Source organism: Eschrichtius robustus, chromosome 10 (assembly GCF_028021215.1).
Source record: "Eschrichtius robustus isolate mEscRob2 chromosome 10, mEscRob2.pri, whole genome shotgun sequence".
NCBI lineage: Eukaryota > Metazoa > Chordata > Mammalia > Artiodactyla > Eschrichtiidae > Eschrichtius > Eschrichtius robustus.
This window is the reverse complement of record NC_090833.1, coordinates 5,792,488-5,817,684: the sequence shown is the minus strand read 5'-3', so window position 1 is coordinate 5,817,684 and position 25,197 is coordinate 5,792,488. Positions and strand designations below refer to the sequence as shown.

Genomic DNA, 25,197 nt, shown 5'->3' with positions numbered 1-25,197 from the left:
CTCCATTAAATTCGATTCCTTGGCACCATAGAGCTTGGAAATATTAATCATGAGGGCAATCTTGTTAATCCAAAGAGGGGCACCTCTATTTGGACCTGCCACTGACAAAATGTGTGTCAAGCCCCTACGTCTTGTTTCTTGGTCGGGGCGGGGGGTAGCTGTTTGCTCATTTGTAAAATCCACCTCAAAAGCTCAAGTGTGTTCCAGCGTTAAGATTCCTTCCTTTGCTTTGAAATATCTATATCTAGTTACCATCATTTTAAAAAGTTACTTAAGCGTTCCAAGAAGCCCTCTTGCAATACTGTTTTGACTCAGCAGGCAGGGAAGCAATGATGGTCCTGTGGTATTTCCTGTATCCCCAGAGTCCCAGAGTTCGTGAAGGAATGTGTAAGAGGACACCACGCTGTCTTTCCAGTAGAAGCGCCCTTCCTAAGCTGTGTCGCTAGGCAACCCCAGGTGTGGCATTAGCCCATCCTCGAGGAAACTGATCACGATGCAAGAACTCGGGCCCAGGACTCTGCAAACGTGGGGCACTGTTTTGTGGTGCTGTTCCTTGCCCTCCAGCCTCCCTCTGGGTCCTCACGGTGCCATTTCAAAGCGCTCAGTCCCAGTATTCCTAATCGATGGTCATTTCTGAGAGGGGCAGCCAGGGTGCCGTCTAGGGAAAGCCAGGTCACTCCTCTCTGGGTTTCCAAACGGTCGACAGCCGGACACCTCGGGAGACACACACACACACACACACACACGCCTCAAGGGTATGTCACGACATCATCGACGGCCCTGGACCAAATCACGTCTGGGAATGAAGGGATCGCAACCTATCCCTCGAAACCAGATGGCAGCCTCGCTCGCAGGGCCCGCCCCCCACTTCCGGCCGGACCGCGGTCACGTGCCCTGACCCCGCCCCGCAGACGCGGCTCCTCTCGCGTCGGCGAGCGTCCCGGCTTCCCTTCCGCCGGAAGTGGAGCGACTTTCCTTTTCCGGCTACGGGTCCCCAAGCGGAGCGGGAGGCCCGACGGGGGAGCCGAGCGGCGGCGGCGGCGGGGGCGGTAATGGCGGAGCTGGTGCAGGGGCAGAGCGCTCCGGTGGGGATGAAGGCCGAGGGCTTCGTGGACGCTCTGCACCGGGTCCGGCAGGTACGGGCGCGGCCGGCTGGTAGGAGCACGGGAGCCCGAGGCGGGGCTGGGTCGGGCCTGATGGGGAGGAGGGGGTCCGGCCTGGGGGCGGGAGGTAACCTGGGCTGACGCCCCAGCTGGGCTCGGCCGTTCCTTGTGGCTCCTGTAGCCGAGAGGAGCCGAGGGATGAGGCGCCACTGGGAGGCCCAGGCCCAGCCTGTCGGGCCGGTCTCCCAGGTGCCTGCAGCCGCTGGGAAAAGATTTGTCTAGGACGCCTGGCCCTATCGCGTCCTCACGCCGGGGCTGGACCCGCAGGGCAGCCAGCGTGGGGTTCTGAGGTTTACGAGGGTAGGGGGCTAGGGGAGCTCACGGCGAGGACCCGGTCTAGACAGAAGGGGGCTGTCTCAGGCCCAGTAGCTTTTTAAAACTTGGAAAACATCCTCTTCAGACTTATTATATTTCGAGGGTGGAGTGGAAGGAATTCGAGGGTATTTTACTTTTGAGGGTGCTTCGGGAGAGGAGAGAAAGAAAGATGTTAGATAGGTGTGGGTGGTCCATAAGACGTAGAAATTCCTTATGGGCAATAGTTTTTCCTCTTTCAGGGAGCATGTGATATGAAGTCATTCCAACAGTGAAACTTGACCATCTGACAATGTCGTGCATTTTGTCAGACTTAAATAAACTGATTTTTAAGAGGTTGCAAGCTTCCCTGGAGAATGAATATGGGACCTGCCAGAAATACTCTTTGGTTTCTGGTATGATGTTTAGAACAGAACATGTCCTTGTAGTGTGTGTGAAACTTAACTGAACTTAAGTGTTAGCTCTAACACTTCAATTTCTTCTGCTGAGTGTCTTATACTCATCGTCTCTTCCTATTTAATTGTAGGCATACTAACGGATACTTTAAAAGTTGGGCTATAACTAATTACTGCTTGATTCCTAACAGAAAGCTACAGGACTCATTGTATTAGAAGAAAGCCTCCACTCGGTCGCTTGAAGATATGGTCTTTCCACCTCTTTCCAGTATTCGAGGGGAGGGAACCCTACCTGTTTCCCAGATACTGACTTTTCATTGTAATACTGATGCTCCTATAGACATTACTTTGGATCCCAGAAGTTTCCAAACCTGTGGTTCCGCCTAAAATTTTATCCGATGACTTGTTACTTACTGCCTAGGCACCAACCAATATATAGTGAGTATCCATCTTACTTAGACTTCAGAGCCAACCAGTGGCTGTAATGGATGAACAGTGCTATCCAGCTCCCCTTCCAGCACTCTGCTTGCCGGCGTGTTACACTGCTCTCCTCTACAGTACAGGGTCCTGAACCTTGTTTCTCACCGGCTACTAATATGTAATGGCTTTCACTCTGTGCTGATGTGTGACAATCACCTTGTCGGCCTCTGTATCCAGGAAGAATTATAGTCACTACCCTAAAGAGCTCAGATCCTCAGTTTGCAGAAGGCCTGTAGTTGAACATAAAATGAATTTTGAACCATTGAGAAGACTTTCTGCTTCTCTTGAGCCAGTGGTTGAACTCATATTCTTGGACAACCTGCTCAAGAGGGAGGGAGACCCTCTGTTAAATGCTGACCTAATGTGGATTGTTGAAGCAGTGGTGTTTACTACTAGCAGAGGAAACTTCACTGGAAATGTTCCCAGCTCTGAAATGCACCATTGACTGGAGCAGTTGTAAGCCCAATGGAGACAGTGCTGTAAGTGTATTACTTCCGAATATTAACAGCTGGAGGGCGATAACTATCTCCAAGGATTTGATGGCCTTTAAAAACTAAAGAAAACACAGGTTTGTGGGTAATTTTAGGTTTATTTATAGATTTGCATTGGGCAAGAATGGACTGTTAGAAATCTAAAATATTGTGTGCTTATATCAATAGTAAAGCTTACCTCAAAGGGGCTCATATCATATGGGCATCTGATGATGGTGGTTCTACCTCGCCATTGTATACACAGCATGTTGCAGAAATGTGATTTTCCCCCCAGTAACTGGAGATAAAAGACAGTGCATTTCTTTATTTAAATGATTGGAAAGCTTTCTCTCCTCTTAGGTGCCCTCATAAACACCAGGGACAGTCTGTAAGGCCCTCATAAGTTTGTCAGGGAGCAGTAAGCTGTCTGGTGCTCAGTTTATCCAGAATATCACAGTGGAGTCTGAGTTGACCCTGATGGGATTTGAACCTGCAGTTTCTATTAAGTCTGATATGTAGAGTCCAGCACCTAATCCACGAAGCTTCCCTCCTGGCATCTTGAAACCTCCTTTTGTATCCTTTGGACTCTTTCCAACAAAGGGAACCAATTGTTGCTGTTAGATCACTCTAAGCATGGTATTCCTAGATCTGAAGGGAGTCTCTGAAGATGTCATATAAAATTTAAAATTTCTGCAGCAGTGTGAAGTCAGTGAGTTAATAGTGTTTGGCCAAAGGGATAACATAGTCATTTTGTAGGGAAGTACACAAATGTAGAAATGTGATCTGATTCAGTCCTACTGGTGAAGATCTAAAACTGCTGGGTGTTAAAAAAAAAAAAATCATGTCCAGTTCTCTGAAGTCATTGGCTGGTTAGCAAAAATAAAGTGTTCCTTCAACTCGTTGTTTAGAGAGCGCAGGATCCTAATAAGAATGGGATGTGGACTTAAAGCCAGATTATCCTGTTCTGTGGCCGCACTGCACCTCTACGCTGACTACTGTCTGGCAGGCTTTCAAGGGGACCTCATGGAGATTATGGATGAGTAGATACAAATCTGTTTTGTTTTGTTTAGCTTTTCTAAAAATATAAAAGCGTTCCTGGAAAGCCCACTGCTGATAGTTTAGTAGCATCCATCACCAAGTGCACCCATTCGCATTTTAACAGGACGGTGTCACACCACAGTGTACTTCACATTCCCAGCAGCCTTCCTTCCACGAGCTGGACCAACCACCTGCCAGTCATCACCCAAATAGACGTTCTCTTATCAAACTGCTAGGGCTTCTTAGGACTTTAAGCTCCTATTTTGACCTAGACCCAGTCAGTGCCTCTGCACTGCATAATTCCAGAGTGTTCTATTCACATAAATACAGTGTTCATTGGTACCTCATGGAGTTGGGCATCATGGTGATTCTGCTCCCAAATGATTGTGACCAGGCCACTGAAGAGTCAGTGGAAAGTAACCTTTGACAGATTTTAAGGCCTAGAGCCTGTTCTTTACTAGCGCTGTTTTTTGGAACTGTTGGTTGGCGTGGGGCCTCCGACGTCCCACAGACCTGCACAAAATGCTTCCCAGTGCTGCTGTTTCACACTTCGAGCCTGAGCAGTAGATGATTTGGCACGTGTGCTGTATAGAAACACTAAATTTCCTTTAAAAGAATGTGCCTCTACCATTTAAAGAAAAGGCCTGTGTTCATTGGCTGTTGGGCACTCCTTGAGAGATACTGCCTTTGCTCACCTCATATGTGCCTCATGGCAGAGTCACGTGTGCTGAATGCTCAGTGGCTTTTAAGTTTACTCCACTGAGACTGTCTCAGACGTGCCCAGTGGTTGAGTAGCTCAGATCATCATTTCACAAGGGACTCACTCCTGCATGTACATTCGTTTGAACTTTCTCAGACACTTGAAGAAAACCAGTGTCTGCAGGACATCTGTGGGCTGCTCTGTGTCTTTGCTTTGATGGGACCCAGTAGAGTACCCTACAGAGAGCGAGTTCTTGTTGAAGGGTTTTCATGATGTGACTGAGCCCATTTGGGTCACCGCGCTTTAATGGAAGCACTGAACTTCATATTTGGTATTGAAAAGTAGATGGTAAATGAACAGTACGTTCCACTGTATGCCTCTAACGCTTTTCTGATATTCAGCTGGGACTTCTTTATCTTTCTTTTAAAATCTGATAACCCACGTGTATCATCAAAGTAAGGTTTCTTAAGTCCCAAATGCAAATTTGCCTAGACCAGAGTTTTCAGACTGGTGGCTTGTGGGCTGGAGAAGGCTCAGAGCGGGCCTGCAGGCATGCTTTGTTTGACCACACAGCGCCAACACTTAGAAACTAGAACAATTTCACGTAAAAAGTGAGATTTTTATCTAATACTTGGCCATACTGCTCCCACGTTCTGCAGTGACTTTATTTGGCAGGAGCTGGGTAGCAGCTGCCCCTTTGCACGGGGCATTGACTCTCCGAGTTGCCTTTGTTCTCACCACTTTGCTTTTGTTCTGCACTGCCCATCGGGATGCCTAGTCAGCAGCTTTTTTTCCTCATCCTTTTCCAAATTGTGAGCCCATACAATAATTTAAATTTCTGACGGAAAGAGCTGTGCTGGAGAGTTAAGAGATCTGAGTCTCCTGCAAGTAGCTGCGTGACCTTGGGCTAGGCTGGCCTTTCCCAGCATTTGATCTACAAGCTGTTCATAGATCTTCCATGGAAAAGGGCTCATGGACAGAGAAGTTTGGGGGATACAGGGTTAAATAAAGGTGAATTGGCTTCTTTACTGCAGGACTTCTCAGAGCCCTTAGTATGCTTCTGTGCATTAAGTCCTACTAGGGTTTGGGATATGCATTGTAAATATACCCAAGTTCTGTCACTTCATACCCTCTTTTCGTAAAACCAAATCACCGTCTGTGGATCAAACTTCAGGAAATATTAAGCTAGATAATCTCAGTGGTCCCTTCAAGCTCACCAACATTCAGAGCTTCCATCTAGCTAGATCTGAAAAAAGTTTTGGCCATATTATTTTGGTTCTTTTACTTTCTGATGTGTTGGGAGTCTGTTCCAGCTCCTCTCTCCCTAGCTTTGCTGTGCAATTCTTTTAATCATCCCTCTTGAAAATGTTTTACATTTATTAGAGTTTTGTTTTAAAGACACTTGGGAAAGAATAGCCAATACTTTTGGAGGCATGAACTACATTTTTATCCTAGTATCAGATGATAGCAGATCACTTGCAAGACTGAGTAGTGTTCTTGGAAATTGTGAAGTGATGGGGATTGCCTGCTATTGTTTGAGGATCTGCTGAGGCCAAGGCCTCTTTCTGGATGCCGGGCCAGTGTAAAGATAAATAAGACAAGTTTGCTGCTGGTTTTATCTTACCGTGGAATTAGATCCTCACAACAACCAAGTGAAATAGTCAGGACAAGGGTTATAATTTTCATTTTATATTTGAAAATAATAAGCCAAAGAGAGATAAAGCAGTATTCTCGGAGGCACACAAACAGTTAATATATGCAGTAGTTCTTGGACCCATGTCTCCTGCATTCTAAGAGGGACTCGGTTCCTTTGCAGAGGTAGTTGGGTAGTTTTCCATCTCAATGAGAATTCTGCAGCAGAATCTTCAAAGCATCAAAGGGATGCTGGTGGAATTAGATGGGACACAGGGGAGAAAACTAATGGTCATGTCATCTTGAGGGTCTTTGGAGGGGAGATCCTAGCTGGAACAGTATTTCAGCTTGGAGCCTCAGCTGGTCATCTTAGCATTTTTCTGACAGGCTTCTCCGTATTCACTTTAACTTTAGCAAACGTTTAATGAGTACTTTCAATGTGCCAAACGCTTTGCTGTGCATTAGGGAAGTTCTTGAACTTTTTTTGCAGCATAGACCTTTTTAAGACTCTTGAAAACTTTGAACCGCTCCTCGGAAATATTTAAATAGTTTGTATGTAATTTCAGGAGGTTCATGAATTCTCTAAAACTAATCCCTGGAGCTCCCAGTCAAGGAACCTTTGTCCTGGGAGTACCAAGATGATTGAGACAGGTCCACACCTCAAAGAGCTCCCTGTAATGGGGAGACAGTATAACCAGCAACTTCCTCAGTGAGGTCACGCTACTTAAAGGTAGTTTTTAAAGTGCTTTGCAAACAGATAAGGGAGTATTTAATTCTCCCCAAATGTGGGTGGCATGAAGTTGTCAGCAAAAGCTACTAAGAAGAGCTGATATCTTATTCGATTGACATATAGAATTCCTTGTTTTGGTTAATGCCAGTTAATAGGGCAGAATCAGCCAGGGCCCCATCTCTAATGACAACAATAGCTACCATTCATTGAGCTTGTGTTGTGCTGGGTGCCAGGCAAGGACTTTCATATAAGTTTTCTCACTTGATGGTTGCAGAATACCCAAGAGGTAGTATAGTGAAGTGGTTATTAAAGCTTTGGATTCAGTCTATATGAGTTCAAGTTCTGGTTCTGCCAATTACTAGCTTAGTGACTTTGGATAAGTTATCTAACATCTTTAAACCTCAGTTTCCTCATCTGTAAAAGGGAGATCATTGATGGTGGCTATATCTATCCATCTATATCTATATCTATATAGATAGATAGATAGTTTTGTTTTTTGTTTTTTGGAATAGCTAATATTGGAAGTTAGGAGGTTACCCTTGGGAGGTGGACGTGGGTAGTGACTGAAGGGGTCATGAGTCCAGCTTCGGGGGTGCTGGTTATGTTCTGTTTCTTGATCTGGATGCTAGTTGCACAGGCATTTTAGTACATGAAAATTCAAGCTGTCAACTCACCCATGTACTTTTTTTGTATTATTATTTTATTATTTTTCAATAAAAGGTTAAAATAGCAAACATTTTTCGTTCCTTACGATGTGCCCAGCGTTGTTCTGGGTGCTTTACATTGTTGTCTTGGTATCCCCATGGGTATAATTCCAGGCAGACTGGCTCCAGATCCCACAGAATTGAGACTAGTAGCTACTGTCTGAGGTCACCGTGAAGATGAATTGACGGCACCATCAGGCACTTAGTAAGTGCACAATAAATTTGATGCACTGCTGTCTTCATAGTAACCTAGGCAGTGGGTGCAGAACGAGGACTTGCCTCTGTGCACCACGGCTCCAGACCTGCCCTCCGAGACTTGCTCGCTCCCAGCCACTGGGCTCGACCGCTCTGGCCACATACTGTGTCCTCCTGCTGTGGGGAGTAGAGACTTTTTCAGCTCAGTCTGTCAGTTCGCCAGGGCGGGGCCACCCTGGGTGACTTCAGAGCAGAGGTTCCAGGGAAGCAGGTTGGGTTCCTCCTCCCTAAGTGGTGGTGTGAGCTCTCACCTCTACTTTAGAATCGACAGTGACTATGTTGAAGGACATGGACCCAATCAGTGTGTGGATGACTTGCCGCCATTCAGATAGCTTTGCCTGTTTCCATTTAGTGTAAAGTTTTATTAAATGTGAAGTTGTGGAAATATTCACAGCTTTCTGTTTGGGTTTATAGGGTGAGCTACTCTGATTACAAAACTTAAAGATGTGCACTGGGAATAATTAGTTGCCATGTTTCCTAACTTTAGTGAATCGTGTACCACCTTTATTATGATTGTCATATCAGTGAACCCTCAGTATTCTATTTACTTTATATTTTAAAATCATTTTAAATTTAGGTTTATTTAAAATATTTTTGAACATTCATCCATGCACTTCCCCAGATTGCTTTGTACTCTTTAGAAAACACTGGTTTAGTTCATCCCTGCATTTTACAGGGAGCAAGACCACTGAAGGTCTTGCCCAAGGTCGTATGCCGGAAGAGCCGGCTGGAAAACCAGGACTCCTGACTGATGCCTGGTCCAGTGCTCCCCTCCTCCATGTTTCCACTAACTACTGGCAGTGGAGGTTAAATGTCTATGACGTTGATTTATATTTCATCTATTAGCTGTGCTTAAAATAGCACAGGTAGTGAGGTAACCCATTCTTGCCGCCTCCCCCCCAGAAAGGGGGGAAAGTGAATCAAGTAGTAGAAAATCAGTAGCAGCGTCCCCTCAAGGTCTTGCTTTCAGATAAGCACTGGAGTGGCCTTGGTTTTCTTGGAATATCGTGGCTTCTGTGACTATTTTCTGGCGTACGCCATTATTAACTGAAAACGTACCTCACTTCCCTTAAGCAGCTGCTGTTCAGAATGGTCAGTTATGGACGTGAGGAATTACTTGAGCTCTGCGTACTGGAAATCATTAGGTTTTAAGTCCTTGGGAAGTGACTGTGTTTAAGAAAGTATCAGGTGGAGGAAAGGGAGTTAGCCTAGTGCTGTGGTTAGTAGCACGGACTCTGGAGTCAGGCAGGCCTGGGCTTCAATGCTGTTTCTGCCGTTTATAAGATGTGTGACTTTGGGCAGGTCACTCAGCCTCTCTGAGCTTCACTTTTCCTTGTCCTAAAGTGAAAATAATAATACTAACCTCCTAAAGAATCATCATGAGGAATAAATGAGATAGCATCTTTAAAATGTTCTTAGCAGAGTGCCTACACATAGTAAGCACTCATTGAATTTTAGCTCATTATTTCAGTAGGCATTTAAAATCATGTCTTAGAACAAGGTAGCATTTGTATGAATAAAGGAATGCATTGTTTCTTTATAGCATATTATAATATATAATGTGATATCCATGTAAGTTATGGTATAATTGTATATTATAATGTTAAACTCACATCTAACATTTGTTTAGCTGCAGTTCAAATGCAGTTATTGACTTCAGAGCTACACCTCTTAACCATTATCCTGTACTGCTTTTCTCTTAGTGAAAATTTCCCAAATTATAGATTGGGAAGCAAACATGATTTAAAAACAAGTCTGAAATCCTCAGTCACATTTTAGAAGGTCGCTTGTTGATTTAATCAAAATTAGGAATAGAAAACTATTGTAACACTTCTGGCATATCAGCTTTGGGGAGAAAATTACATTCCAGCAACATATGAAACATACCATATAAATTATAAGGAAGGCCAAGGACTCAGGAATGACATCTGAGCTAATTTGGAAGGAAGGGAAAAGGTCTGGAAGCTAAGAGGTCTCATCAGAAGAGGGTAGAGAGAGTGCCAGATTTGTAGAGCTTACATTTAGGGTCCTGTCTTTGAGGGTGATCTGACATGCACACTACTGGGGGACTCCACTGATAACCATAGCCTTTTCTCTTGTGTTTTGGGGTCGTCCTTACTGTCTCTTGCCAATGTTTTGGTCTGTCTTCAAACAGACAACTGGGCCAGTAATCTTGAAAACCCTCACATTGGCCATTTACTGCTCAGTTTATTGGACAGACGAAAGGGCCTCGGTGGGGCATAAGCCACTGCAGTGTTCTCACCTTTTAATCTGCCTGCTTCCCGAGCTGAGTCCTTAAAGATAAGTTTTGCATCTTAAGTAAGTAGCCAACCTCCACAAGCTTATCCAAAACAAATATGGAGAGCAAGATTGAAAGCTGGTGGTAGAATGCTGTTAGGCGAGATTTATACAGTATTCTGTTTTAGAGCAAATGCCCACTTGCCTTGAAATTTGAATATAAGAGATGGGGTTTCTATCAGCAGTCTTAGTATTTTAATTATTTAACTTAAAATAGTGTTTTTCAACGAGCACCTGTCCAGGCTACCATCATCTGTAGCCTAGACAGGGCAAACATTTTCTTCAAAAGTCCAGATAGTGGGAATTCCCTGGTGGTCCAGTGGTTAGGACTCCGTGCTTTCACTGCCAAGGGCCCAGGTTCAGTCCCTTTTCGGGGAACTGAGATCCCACAAGCCACGTGGTGCGGCCAAAAAAAAAAAGTTCAGGTAGTAAATTTTATGTATATATATATATATGCTCTGCACACCATATGATCTCTGTGAATGGGTGTGGCTCTGTTCTAATAAAACTTTATTGACCAAAGCAGGTAGTTCACCAACTGGGGTTTGCTGACTCCTGGCCTAGAATACCTCCTAAATGGTCCTGCTGCTCTTGTCCCCTTAGAATCTATTGATATTTTCCTCGTCCAGGGACATTTTTTAAAATCATAAATCAGCAGGTTACTCCCCTTACTAAGCCTTGTAGTTGCTTTCCATCACCCTCCATATAAAATCCAAGCCCCAGAATTCCCTGGCAGTCCAGCGGTTAGGACTCCATGCTTCCACTGCAGAGGGGCACAGGCTCCATCCCTGGTCGGGGAACTAAGATCCTGCAAACTGCGAGGTGCAGCTAAATATATACATAAATATAAATAAATAAGTAAGTGAATAAATCCAAGCCCCTTCCCATGACCTCTGAAGCCCTATGTGAACTGCTCTTGCCCACCCCTTGGAACACATCTAGTTCCTTCTATTCTAGTGACGTCAACTTACCTATCAAGCTTGCTCCTGCCTCAGGGCCTTTGTACAAGCTGTTCCCTCTGCCTAGAATGCTCGTCCTCATCATTTAGGTCTCAGATCACATCTCAGCTCACAGCAGCCTTCCCTGATCACCCTGTTTAAAGTAGCTCTCCCGAGGACTCTGTATGTCCTTGTCTTCTCTTATTAGTATCATGCTTATCACCAGCTGAAATGATCAGTTTACTGATTAGCTTGTGTACCTGTGACTCCCCACTGATTGCCAACTCTGGGAGAGTAAGGACCTGCTTATTCTTGTTCACTGCAGAGCCCAGGACATAGTAGACACTCAGCACTTGTTGGGTGAGTTGCCTTCTTTTACAGCCCTGGTATTTGTGAAGTGCTTTCTCATGTACAGAGCTCCTTTGTGTTCAGAGTATGTTGTTATCTTTTCAAAAACTATGAAGCAGATGGTATTATACCCAGAGGATCTTAGACAGAGAGGAAGGGGACTTGCCCAACACCACAGAACTAGGAAATGGAAAGGAGGAGACCTGACCCAGGATACCTGACATTTAAATTCTGCCTTAGGTTTTCAGTATCATGATTGTCTTTGGTTGTTTATTTGTTTAAAGTAATTTATGTTGGTCCCAGAAAGTCTCAGAATTCTGGGCACATTTGGACAACCTCAGGAAAACTACCACTGGAGACATAGGTCTGGGACATCTCTGCTGGCTGCCCCTAATCCCCCCTTGCTTGTGAGGCTTGACTGAGGGACTAACGTCAAGACCAGTTGTAAATACTCCTTTGATTAAATCAAAGAGTTAATTTATTGTGAAAATCACGTTTAATTCCTAACGGAAACAAAGCAGATAAGTGTAGGAAGCTCTGCATAGCATTTGTTTCTAGGGGAAAATTTTAATAACTATGTTCTGTTCTTTGATGATAAATGTTAAAAGTAGAATAGCTCTCAGAGGTTATCTCGATCTCTCCAGTGCAGGAATCTTTCCAAACTCGTCTGGACAGATGGTCACCCCCCTGCTGTTTGAACTTCCAGTGGAGAGCAGCTTGTTGTTTTATGTTTCTGTAGATCACATCGTCACTTTATAGGGGTTAAGGTTAATAGGACGAATATATTCCTAAAGAGCTGTCAACATTTGAGCAAACATGGCCTCTTAAATATTGCTGGGGAATTTGTTCCTTAAGGGAATCCTGTGCTAAAACCTTTTGAACAGAGTTCTTCATATTGTTGGCCTGCTTTTTTCCTTAAAATGTGGTATACCTATATTTTAAGTGATGACTTAAAAATTTGCTTGTAGAAGACAAATTTTTGGAAGTATCATTTCTAAAGAGACATTATCACTAAGACCAAAAGGGAACTCAGTTAATAGTGCAAAGTCCATGTCCTGTCACGACATTGCTTTACATTAATCTCCGTCGGGGGGAGAAATGGGGTAGCAGACCTTTAAAGAAGACTCTTGTCTTTCTCCCTCGATGGAGCCATGATTTGTTACTGAGTATTTAAATCTGATTCTCTCTGTAGATTGCTGCTAAAATTGATTCAATTCCTCACTTGAATAATTCCACACCTCTAGTGGACCCCTCAGTGTATGGCTATGGAGTACAAAAACGGCCCTTGGATGATGGAGGTAAGTTGCTGTAAATATCTTTGCCTTTCAGGTGGTAGTGAACCTGCCAGTTAAGTTGGAGTCTGTGTCAGCCATTTCCTTAACAGCTTTCTCCAGCGTCACTCTCTGAAGACTGGTTGCGGGGAAGTATTTAAGATGATTTTCCTCAGCAGTTCTACGGCATTTGAGTTCTTACTTGCCTTGATAATACAGGGAGTCTTTTCGGCTGGGCTGTAAGGTAAAAGACAGTCTTCGAGCATCAGCTTGGAAATAATTTGACTGATTCGAGAGTTTTGCTTGATTTAGCCCTCAATTATTCCTCAGTGCACACGTGGGAATTGAAGTTCCCACTTTTCTCCAAAGAAAAGCTGAGATTTGGTGCATGGCTCTGGGGAGGCTGTGGCTACATACTGACCTTAAAGAAAGGAAAGGGGAGTGATGACCTTTTTTCAGTTTATCTGCTGGTTGTTTCCCACCATTCCCATTTATAACAGGCTCTTTCTAGCAGCATCCATTTTTCTTTCATTCATTCCTTCGTTTATTTCATTGGTTTGTTTATATACCCTACTCATCCCCAAAAGAATTTGAGACCACTTAGAAGTGCGTCATTACCAGCACTTTGGCAAAGAGTATCAGATGTGTTTCTGCAGAGAACTTGGACTTCCTTTATTATATTTCATCTCCCACAAAGTAGCTCTGTAAAAGGGATTCTGAAATACACAAGATTGCACGTGAATATGCACATAGTGGGTGGGCCAATGTCTTCTCTTCCTGTCCTCAATCTGCATATGTACCCAGCCATGTATGTGTTCATATTTCTGTGATACATTATTAAGTGAAAAACAGTCAAGGTATACAACAGTATATATTTTGTAATCTCCTTTCCCAAAAAAAGTGCATGTTTTATGTTCATAGAAAAAATGTAATATGGCATGACTAATTGCTCTGGTCTCTTTGGAGATTCTAAAAAAGAGATCGCCATCGTTTTTGTAAGTGGGAACCTTTTTGGAATAATTATATAGACTCACACGGTGCAGATTTTAATGGAACAACCCGCAGTTTGGGTGTAAAAGTTCTTGTCTATTTAAAAAAATTATTAATGTTTATGGTCACTCACAGAAAATCTACCACAGGGCCACTGGAACTAAGGTGACGATTTACACTGCTACTCTGAAACGGTATCTTGTGATCATCTTATATTTGATTGGCATTAGTGATTTCTTAGACCAGACATGACTGTGATTGCATTATCTGCATTTTTGCCTTAGCAAAAAGCTGTCATGCAAAGCAACCTTTTTTACCTTTTCTGGGCAATCATGTTTCAGTTCCTCTTATGGGACATCAATATAAAAATAACACTAAGTTGTCTGGCTCTGAGCATATGTCTCATTAATGGACAGTGTGTCTCTCTGGCCCACCATTTCCAGAAATTGAGATCAATACATTCCACAACTCTCAGCCTTGTTTTCACCCACTGTGTGGAGTTGAAGTCTAAAACTTGTGCCCACAGAGAATAGTATCACTATGTCCTTTGCATAATGAATGCCTAAAAATGTGCAAATGAAACCTCTGGCATCTTGCAGACTTTTTTTTTTCCCATTAATCCTTTGCACACCCATTTGAAAGAATGTGGCTCGTTAAGTCACCAGTAAGTCCAGAATCTCACTTGAAACTCCAGTTCATTATTATATGTGTATTGTCACCTTTTTTTTTTTTTTTTTTTGAGAACCATAATTTTTTGCATTTTGGGGGACTAAGTTCTTGTGATTAGAGAATAAATACAATTTTTCTCTTTCCTCCCCCAAAATATTAAGTCTCCTTTAGTAGGAAAGAACTGAGGGAGACCCTTTCTGCCTTGAACCGTGTCTCTTGTCATCCCCAGGCCTGTGTTTTACCATGATGACAGACTGTATTTGAAGTGTGAGAAATTTCTCTCAGCCTTTTTACGTTCTACATAACAGTTTGATAAAGTTAATCCTCTCTTCTGTTTAAATAACAGAATTACACAAATTGTTTTTCTCCAAGTTGGTCTCTTTGTGTAGAGTTTGAGATTTGCTGTGGACCTTAAGGAGAGCTGGGCATCTGGGGCCTGCCCCAGCCTCTTGTCAGTTGTCTCCTGACAGGGGTGAGGTCACTGGGCCAGTTCTGTTCTCTTGAATAAATATGTGGATAAACAGATCCTGTCAAGGAAAGTGACGTTCTTGTTTACCCGACAGCTTTCTAAGGGTCACAGTCTTGCTGTTTGTGAGATGAAAGTTTAGAAAAGCAGAGACGAACAACAAGCAGGAATGCCGGCACTTTTTTCTTAGCAATAAAGATTTCCGAGGGCTTTGCAGTTTTTTGTTTGTTTGTTTCGGCTTGGGATTTTTTGACGGAAGTTCATCAGATCACTTCTTTAGCAATATGAACTTGCAGACTTTTCCCGTGAAGCCAGGTTCTTTGACCTCTGGGAGGTTAAAGTTCAGTCCCCTAGAAGTTTTTGGAGGTGTTATTTGGGTCTGCTTAAAGGTACTTCAACTCTTAAGTCAACCATAAAGAACCTTAACATAGGGCTTATTCGGGACATTGAGATGTGCAAACACGTGTATGAATGGGAGGATTTTTTAAAGTGCTAGGCAGTAAAACCAGGAGGAAAGCGATTTGAGTTCGTTGTGTTCTGATGTAGAAAGCGATTTGGGTTAGTTGTGTTCCAAGGCAGTTGTGAGTTGTCCGTCCAACTGCCAGTTCATGAGCTCACTTGGAACCCAGCAAGAGCTTCGCACCCAGCTTCCAGAGCCTGCCTTGGTCCCTGATCTGGGAAGAGCAGTCATTCTGCTGCCCTCCCCCTCTGGGTCAGGTCATTTTTTTTTTTTTTTCCAATTTATTTATTTATTTATTTATTTATTTTTGGCTGTGTTGGGTCTTCGTTTCTGTGCGAGGGCTTTCTCCAGTTGCGGCGAGTGGGGGCCACTCTTCATCGTGGTGCGCGGGCCTCTCACTGTCGCGGCCTCTCTTGTTGCAGAGCACAGGCTCCAGACGCGCAGGCTCAGCACTTGTGGCTCACGGGCTTAGTTGCTCCGTGGCATGTGGGATCTTCCCGGACCAGGGCTCGAACCCGTGTCCCCTGCATTGGCAGACAGATTCTTAACCACTGCGCCACCAGGAAAGCCCTGGGTCAGGTCATTTTAACTATCAGCATCTTCTGTCTTGGCACCCACGCTTTCTCATGGTTTTTGAGGTGCACCCTATGGATTCGAGAAGCTCCCTGCTGGTCTTGGTGTGACAGTGGTTCCATCCAGGACTTTCTTCATGCTTCTGCTGGAGCCCATCGAACCAGTTCCATCCCTCTGCTCTATGACTTGTGGCAGCTTCCGGTAACCAGGGGGGCCCAGCCCTTCCTAACCTGGCCACCGCCTCCTGCCCCTCTAGTCTCGCTCCCCCGTTCTGCACTCTGCAGCGGCCTAGTCAGCTTTCTTCTCTTTGCCCTTCCAGAAACACTTCCCCCATCCCAGCCCTTTACCTGGCTGACTCCTGCTCACCCTCAGTCTCGGGTGTGATGTGACTTCCTCCTGGAAACCTGTCCTCATCCTCACCTTTTGACTTTCTTCAGTGCCTCGCTCGCGTGCCCCCTCAGGGTGCCCCCTCCCTTCTTTCGTTTCCTTCGTCCCCTTTACTCCTTCCTCCCTCCCTGTTCCCCCTCTTCCTCCCGTTCTCACACGCCCACCTCATCGGGAAATAGTAAATGGCACTCTGCTCTGAACTTTGACAGCAGTTCACTTGTCCCCTTCTTGGGGCACATTTCATCTTCTTTATTCTGCAGGTGACGGGAACGTCACGTCCCTCTCCTACCAGATTCCACGTGCCATGATCATAAAGACAGTTTATTTCCGTACCTACCTCATGCAGTGAGTGAATAAATGCTTAATACCTAAGTTCTCCCTCTGTGTATCCTATGATTAGCATTTAGGAAATTTTGTGAAATGGAAGCTCCAAATTTAAGAGAATAGTATTAGCTAACTGATTTAGAAATGCAAGTTTAAGTTTAATCTAAATCAGAAGTTGGCAGGCTTTTTCTTAAAGGGCCACGTAGTAAATATTTTAGGCTTTCAGGCCGTATGGTCTCTGTCCCACCCACTCAGCTCTGCCGTTGGCACTCGAAAGCAGCCTTAGACAGTACGTAAACAAACGAGCATGGCTGTGTCCCAATAACTGGTTGTTTACAAAAGTGGAAAGCTGGCCCTCAGGCGTAGTTTGCCAACCTCTGATCTCCAATCAGCCTTGTCAAATGATTAACTCTAACACTTGCTTAATCGTCAGTTAGGAAGGTGCACAGAGGGTCCCCCCTCCCCTAATTTCCTTAAACAAATCTCCTTGTCTCAGGTTCCACTCTCTGTCTTGACTGCTGGAGAAAACAAGTGGTTTCTGCTGTTTACGTAGAGCTGGTTGACAGATGGAAAAGGCACTCTTCCCATTGTCCCCGCCATATTTCGAGTGGCAATGAGAGCATCTTCTCCAACTTTTTTTACTCTGGGAGAGTTTTAGGTAATCACGTCCCCTTGAGCTTTTTTAGTTCAAACAGACCACACTCTCTTCCTGTCTTCTCTCTAAAGAGTGGCACCAAAATCACAACTTGGGGTGAATCAAGCACCATTCCTGCCATTGCAAAGGATCGGGGTTGGGGGGCGGGGAGTGTTATGCTAGTGACTTTGAAAATATGCCTGCCTTTTCTACCAGAGACTTACCTTTGATACTTACGTAGTACCATCTTAGATTTACCACACTTTCTGGTCTTCTTGTGGAATGAAGGAAGGAGAATTCTTAGGGGTACTACCAAATGAATGATTTACAGGAAGATAGGAATAGAATATCTCTACGGTCCTTTCCAAGTTTTATTTCAGCACTTGTGGCATAGGGCAAGGAGAAGGAGGAAAAAAGAGTGAGGAGGCAAGAATGTTTTAAATTCCAGACTTTCAGAGAGAGAAGAGGGATGAGAGGTGCCCGTGCTCGGGAGTGGCGAGGGCCAGTGTGCCTGCAGCTGCATGGCAGGGGCGTCCGTGCAGCTGCAGGCACGGAGCCTGCACCACCTCAGGCAGGAGCCTGCAAGGGCCAGAGCCTCTACTTTGGAAAGAGAAAAAAATGCATCTCAGAGATGCTCATACTCTCCCTTCATGGAGGGTAATAATGATGCTGCAGGGATGAAGAGCCAAGACTAAAACCTGGTCCCTGAGAGCTGGAGGGGGTGGGGGAAGATCTGCCTTTTACAACGTAGGCAAAGTAAATCAGGGGTGTTGTCAAGCAGTAGTCTTCAAGCTGGGGTGCATGATGTCCTCCCAGGGTTAGGTGGGTGTGGGCAGGTTCACGGGATCCTTCTCCGGCTCTTACACTTCTGTACACCCTCTCCCCTAAAATGGATCTCTCTGAGAATTGTGTCTCTGATGGGGATGCCACGTGGGCCTTCTCCTTTCCATGCCCCTTTTCACATCACCCTTCTTTAGTTTATGGCGGTTCATCACCAAGAGCGGTAAAATCCTCAAATGCCTGAAAAGGGGTGAGTCCAGGATTCCGAGTGGGGAATCCCAAGATGATAAAAGCATGAGAGTCTTGGTAAGAAATATTAAAGGGGTCAGGATCTGATTTTTATTTTATCCAGGTAGCAGCTCATGGCAAAGGCTCATGCTGTCCCCTCCTCCCCTCCATCTGATCCATCCGTTTTAGGATTATAATTCAGAAGTGAGTTGTAGTCACGTGAGTGCATATTAACACATGTGTGAGTTGGAAAACGGAAGTGAGTTTTTTTTTTTCCTGGCAAAGTATGATCGGACTGGTTGGTTTGACAGTTGGCTTAGCCAAGTAGATGAAATCGTAGACATCGTCCATAAAAATAAATGAGCTAAATCTGCAGTATCAGTGTTGCAGCAGAGATATAACTGAAGCCATGTACAATACCTGATGTATTATTTGCACCCATTAACCTAGGAAAATAACTTAATTGTCAAATCAAAAGGGTTTCATAGTTTTTCAAAATTCTTTTAGGGAATATATGACCCAGAGTGGTTCTTGACCCTGGCTGTATGTGAAAACCACCTGATGAGCTTTTTTTTTTTTTAATTTTATTTATTTTTTATTTTTATTTTTGGCTGTGTTGGGTCTTCATGGCTATGTGTGGGCTTTCTCTGGTTGTGGCGAGCGGGGGCTACTCTTCGTTGCGGTGCGCGGGCTTCTCATTGCAGCGGCTTCTCTTGTTGTGGAGCACGGGCTCTAGGTGCGCGGGCTTCAGTAGTTGTGGCACGCAAGCTCTAGAGCGCAGGCTCAGTAGTTGTGGCGCACGGATTTAGTTGCTCCGCAGCATGTGGGATCTTCCTGGACCAGGGCTCGAACCTGTGTCCACTGCATTGGCGGGCGGATTCTTAACCACTGCGCCACCAGGGAAGCCGCCTGATGAGCTTTTTGCAAAACTAAATATGCACTTACCATTCAGGCCACGGTTGCACTCCTGGACATTTATCCCCAAGAAAAGAAAACTTGTGTTGACACAATAACTTGCCCACAGATCTTCATAGCAGCTTTATTCATAATAGCCCCAAACTGAAGCCCAGATGTCCTTCAACAGGTGACTGGTTAACAACCTGGTACCTCCATGGTCTCCATGGACTACCGCTCAGCAATATAAAGGAACAGACTGTTGATACCTGCAGCCACCTGGATGGATCTCTAGGAAATTACGCTGAGTGAAAAAAGCCAACCCCAAAAGGTTACATACTGTATGATCGCACTTCTATGACATTTTTGGAACGGAAAATAGATTAGTGATCCCCAGGGTTTAGAGATGGAGTGGTGGGAGGGCCCGTACAGAATAAGAAGAGGCCGGAAGGAGCCCTGGAGCCTGAACTCCTTATTGTGGAGGTGTCTGGAGAAGTGGTTTGACCAAGGGCGGGTACCTGGTAAGTGGCAGAAGGAAGACTTGAACCTGGGTCTCTGTCTCATGTGCTGTGATAGGGTATGCTTGAAAGTGGAGACTCCGGAGTCTGAATTTGGGGTTTGCATCCCAGCTCTGCGTGTTATTAGCTGTGTGGCTTTGGGCAGCTTGCTTCCCTTCTCTAAGTCTGTCTCCTCGCCTGTAAAATGGAGATAATATTTACCTCATGAAATTATCATCAGGATTGTGAGAAGTTATTTTCACACTTTTAAAATACTACTCACAATGTAAGAAATACTCATATCTCCATCAGAAATAGTTACTACACACATACTGAAATCACATGTGTAATTGAAATTAAAACTTTATGAAATACATACCCTTAATATACATGGCCCCTTCTGTTTTCTATTTCATTTTTTATAAAGCTGGTCATGACCCCCTAAATTGATTTCATAACCGCTGGATGAAATAAAAATAAGGCATAGTGCTGTAAATAAGTATCATACCCTTTATTTTTCCTCTTAATTTTTCTCCCGAGACGCTTGGGTGGGCACTGGAACTGGGGAGGGGTGCAGGTGGGGTTCCTAACACCTCTGCACTCCTGGAGACCAGGGTAGGTTGCTGCTCATCACAGAGCCGTCTGCTTTCCCCATGAGAATCTCACCTTGAAGGCAAAGATGACCTCGTTCACCATTTCACGCCCAGGACCCGGCACAGTGCCCAGTGCCTGAAAGGCGTGACGGTGCAGAGGTCACGTGGGCACGGGCACTCGCTCACCTGTGCCCTTTCCTGAGGGCTTGGGTGTGATCGCGCCTCCACTGGTCAAATGGGACGGTAGTAACAGCATCTGCCTCGCAGGGCTCTTGTAGGACTAAGTGGGTTCTTGCCCTCAGAGGCCCCTAGAGGAGCGCCCTTTGAAGCTCGTGGTGGTCTTTTTCCACTCACAGAGCATGTCAGCTGCAAGTGCAAGTGACATCATTGAGATAAACTTGGATTTACTCTCACCTTTAAAAAATTATAATTTGCCAAATTAGTTACAGATTATGTGTCTAGGGACTTTCAGCTGATTTTAGCGTGTCAGTGCGTTGTGACTCTGGGATGGGGGTTGCTGCCTTAGAACACAGGAAGCCTTCGTATTGTCCTTGGCAGAAAAGCTTTTTAAAAATGCCTTGGAAACTGCAGACGTCCCTGCAGCTAACTGCAAGTCTCACTGACTTTAACCGGGGCTTGGAAAGGCATCGGTCAGAGTCGAGGAGACTGGAATCCAAGCACGGGCGCAGGAGGGTTGTGTTCAGAGGCTGAAGAGGAAGGTTTGGTTTATTGCTTTGTTCTGCGGGTCACGGGTCACGTAAGAACTGCCGGCGCTTCCTCTCCGGACCCGCCTGCTCACCTGCCGCAGGTCTGCTGCTCTGTGCGGGAGGCCGGCCTGTTGTCTGCACTGTGACGAGGGATGACGGACGCTTTGGTCCCTTGAGCTTTTTTGAGGGGGAGTGGGAGGGGGTAACCGTTAAGATGGTTGTGTATTATAAAGCTGGGTGTGTTCCCCAGCGATATTTTGATAGCATTTCTTTGGGGGGAAGAAAATGGAGACTTTTTTCCTCCTCACTAATGGGGAATAAATGTGTCCAGTGCCTTATTTTTTTCAAAGATCATGATTGAAACTGGCAGAGGGTTACTTTTCAGAAAGGATTTCTCGTGTTGTAGCGTGAATATTTTCTCTAGGAAGCTCATCTTCTCATCGCCCGGGCGGCCTCCCATTACATAGCGCGCAGGGTACATGAGAACCACACCTGTGCGCGTTTGTGCCGAGGGGCACTTCGGAGGCAGGCTGAACCATGGTCGACCAGCAGGTGCCATTAACAGGAAATAGGACTGATTTTATTCAGCACTTTTCCTTTTTTACAGTAAAATGACGGTAGTTACCATAAATTGAGCTTGATAGGCATTCCCATGTGCCTCCCTCGCCTGACCCCTTTTCATCCTGAAGACGCAGAGAAGGCCCCCTATTCGTGGAGTCGGACGTTAGCGGTTTGCTGTATGAGTGCCCAGTGCCCCTTATCTAACTGCTGGTTTTCATTTTTAGGCATCAGATGGGAATGTTTCCGAAGGGAATGAAACTTTAAATGGCGTTGCAGCCTCAGGCTACAGCATTTGCATGGAGGAGGGAGACGATTTGTCCTGCTTAAGAGTCCACCAACTCAAAGAGTTGGATCTGGATTTGAATTTGATTTCATTCTTCGGTGCTGTGGCTCTCAGCAGTCCGTCTATTTGTGGGATGGTGGTGTGTGCACTTTTATTTTCGATCTCTGTAGGCACCTCCACTTGGCAGCAAGGCAGTTGGCTGTCAGAAATGATACAGTGTGCATGACACCCGTCACACGTACTTTGCCAACAAAAAGGAATTTCCTTTTTTTGATGAGCACAAAATTTCAAATGGCTTTTGACCACGAGCCCTCTGAATGTTCTTGTGAATCTCATGAAGTTCTTTATGGTAGTGTAGCCCTTTACTGTGTTTCTGCGGCTTTTCTAGCTGAAATATCAGAAAATCATCAGCCCTTTGACACCTCTTACCAAATAGCACAGGGGACCAGGAGCCAAGGTCCGGCCACGTTGCCGTGTTTGGGGACTGGGCACCTCTCCTCTGTGTTTGCATCATTTCAGGACATTTTAGTTCCTCTGTCTTCCCTGGATTCTTTACCCCTACGAGAAGAATTCTGACAGTAAGCAGGGAAGCTGAGCTTGACCCTTAAATAGGAACAGGGGGCCAGCCAAACTCAGCAACACTCTGTCATGGACCTTCTCCTTCAGTGTGTTGTTTTCATACCCACTGCCTTAGGTGTGGGCGTTCCCCTCTCACAATGTCCACTTTTCACGTGGAATGGGAATCATGAACACTGCCTATCCCGGGTGAGGGCGTTTGTCATATTCAAACTGGAAATGCAAAAAGAAAATTTTAAGATTCAATAAAAAGCAATTCTGTTATCCCTGAGATAAGCAGGTTAATAGTATATAATGTCAGTATTTCGGCTGTAGACCATTATGTTGCTGTTGATCCAGGAGAAATATGGCATCGACTCAGTAGTTTCGTGTACTTTTTGCTAGCATGTTTCTCCGTGCTTTTTATTCTCCTTTTAAAACATCATGATCTGGTTTCTTCTCCTTTGTCGTTTTATGACTGGTCAGAGAATGACAGGGTTAAGTTCAAGCAGAAAGAAGAGCTATATTGGAGACCTAGATTTCGGATGTCAAACCATTTCAGTCTTTGTTCTGAGGTTGATGTAATTGATCCTTCCCCACTTATCGCATATCTGTCCTTCTTATAACTTTCCCCAGAGACATATTTTTGAATGCTCTTGTTAGCATATTGTAACATTCATTCAGTTCCTTGTAAGACAGTTAGGATTTATACTTTTTTGTTGTCTGCTGACCGTGTTTCCTGGGCTGCATTTTCCAAAAGGGAAACACCACAGAATCATTTTTTGCTGATGGCTGGTGGAGACACTCATCAATAGCTGAAAGAGGAGAAACGAGCAAAAAGCGTAGATGGAATGGTGTTGTGGGGATATGATTGCAAAGTTGGTTTTCATCGTTAGAGCCTGTTGGGCACCGTTGTCTCTGTGAAATGGGCTTGAGAGACGGTTGCTCACGCTTAGTGTCCACTGTACACAGACGGCGGTAGTGGCTCAGCAAAAAGGCCCGGGGAGGGAGGAGGCCGGATCCTCTCCTGGAGATGCTTATGCTCTTGAGGGGGTAGGAAGAGGGGGGGGTGGGGTGCCCCGTGGCATGGCCGGCGGGAACATATGTGCACTTTCTTAGGGACTGCAGCTGCCACGGGGCAGTCTTTAACAATGCTTCCGAGCTAGGAGGTTAAATCTTCTCATTTGTTTTAAAAAGAGGAAGAAGAGACCCTCGCCATCTTTACATTGAGTTTGGATCCCAAGCGGGAGGGAGGTAGGAAGAGAGAGGGATTTAGGCGAGCAGGATTTTCTCCCAGGCCTCTCAGCATGTGGACACACAGATCAATTTCTTATCCTGCGTTCAGCTGGACACTGGGTTAGAGACTCTGTTGATCACGACGTCCCCTCCTGTTTCGTATCATGTAACGCATTCATTTCAGCCACTGAGCCTAAATTACTGTTTGCTTTCTTTCTGCCTTTCTTTTTGTTCCCCCCTGAAATGGTAAGAACTTGTGTAAGGATGAAGTTAGTTTATCCGTGCTAATGCTTTGATTTTTCTCTTCTCTTTCTCTTTGCCACAGTAGGTAACCAGTTAGGGGCCTTGGTACATCAAAGGTAAGCAGTGGGTTATGTTTTATTATTTATTGATCATTTCTAATTGTTTATTGATCCACCATCTGTACTAGAGTGTTAGAAAGTCGGAGGTTGAGAGTGTGAAAAAACATGGGCTAGATTTCCTTAAGACTCAACTTTTTTTGTAGTCCTTTCCAAGACAGTGTAAGCTGAAGGGATGAACTAATACAAGGTATTAAAAAGCAGCCATTATCGTCTGTAAACTTAGAAGACTTCTGGGATGTTGGCGCTGCTCTTTCTGCCCACATATGTTGAATTTAAAAGTAGAGAATGTGAGAATTGTCCTCCTCGTTGGATGGTTTTCCCAGTATTTGTTTTACGGACCCTAACCTCTTCACTTGAGCAAAGCTGTGCTGAAGAAGTGTGACTTGCTGGGCTTTCACAAGATGGAGCTGGTGTTGCTCCAGTAATCACGGTCTGGGAGGTGGGAGCCCGGCTCCCCCCACTGCAGTGAGACGCCTCGCCGCGGAACCTTGGATGGCTGCCCGGCTGACTCCCTTCCTTAGTTTCCCCTCACAGAGTTCCCTTAAACACTGAGAATTTAGAGAGAGACAAAGACCTCTGGGCTTTAAAAAGACCAGTCTGTAAGATGGAATATTTGTGGTCACAATGTTGTCCTTCAAAAAAGGATAAAATATACAGGAAACCGCCAGGAAGGCTTCTCTTCCCTAAGGGGTGAAATTTTATGCTGTGTATTTGTTACTGTAACATGTTATCCTTAACCTTCACCAGCAATGATACAGTTATATCCTCTTGTGTTCTGTGCAGATGTTTAGGAGTTTCTAGAAATCACCAGGCATCAGATAACCAAAAGATCTATTCTGGGGTTTTTTAGTTATTGTTTCTTTGTTTGCTTTGTTTTTTAATGAATTGAAATATAGTCATTGAAATGAGGTTGTGTCAGTATCAAATGTTAACTTTCCTATAAAGCCATAGTTAATCAGGATTTTACTTTCCAAAATGTTTATACTTTGTGCGTTAGACCAGTTTCAGCCTTGCATTTAGCGTAGAGCTTTGTCTTCCAGGAAGCCCAAAGCAGTTCATCCTAATACGTTTTTTCCTCAAAGAGAGTCTGCTAAAATTGTCCCTGCGGGCTGAGGAGCTGCCTGAGTTTTGAGTTGTGCTGGTGTTGAACCCCTTCTAGTAAATTCCCCAGTGCTGTTTCCTGGGAGTCGGCAGCTTGTGCTGCGTGTGGCTGCACGTGCGGGGGCACTGTTCCCTTCACTGCCTTCAGGGACCCTCCCGACAG

General features: G+C 44.9%; 1 protein-coding gene across 3 annotated transcripts in view; it reads left to right on the top strand.

The window, feature by feature from the left end:
- The first annotated feature begins 992 nt into the window (after positions 1-992).
- Positions 993-25,197, top strand: part of FUBP3 (far upstream element binding protein 3) — a 49,522-nt gene continuing 25,317 nt past the window's right edge. For 2 of the 3 annotated variants that reach the window (XM_068552291.1, XM_068552289.1), the window contains exons 1-3: positions 993-1,136; positions 12,656-12,761; positions 23,897-23,930. In XM_068552291.1, the coding sequence (XP_068408392.1) occupies positions 1,053-1,136; positions 12,656-12,761; positions 23,897-23,930 (224 nt within the window). In that variant the 5' untranslated portion in view covers positions 993-1,052. The remainder of the gene's footprint in view (positions 1,137-12,655; positions 12,762-23,896; positions 23,931-25,197) is intronic. The other variant, XM_068552290.1, reaches the window with a different exon arrangement.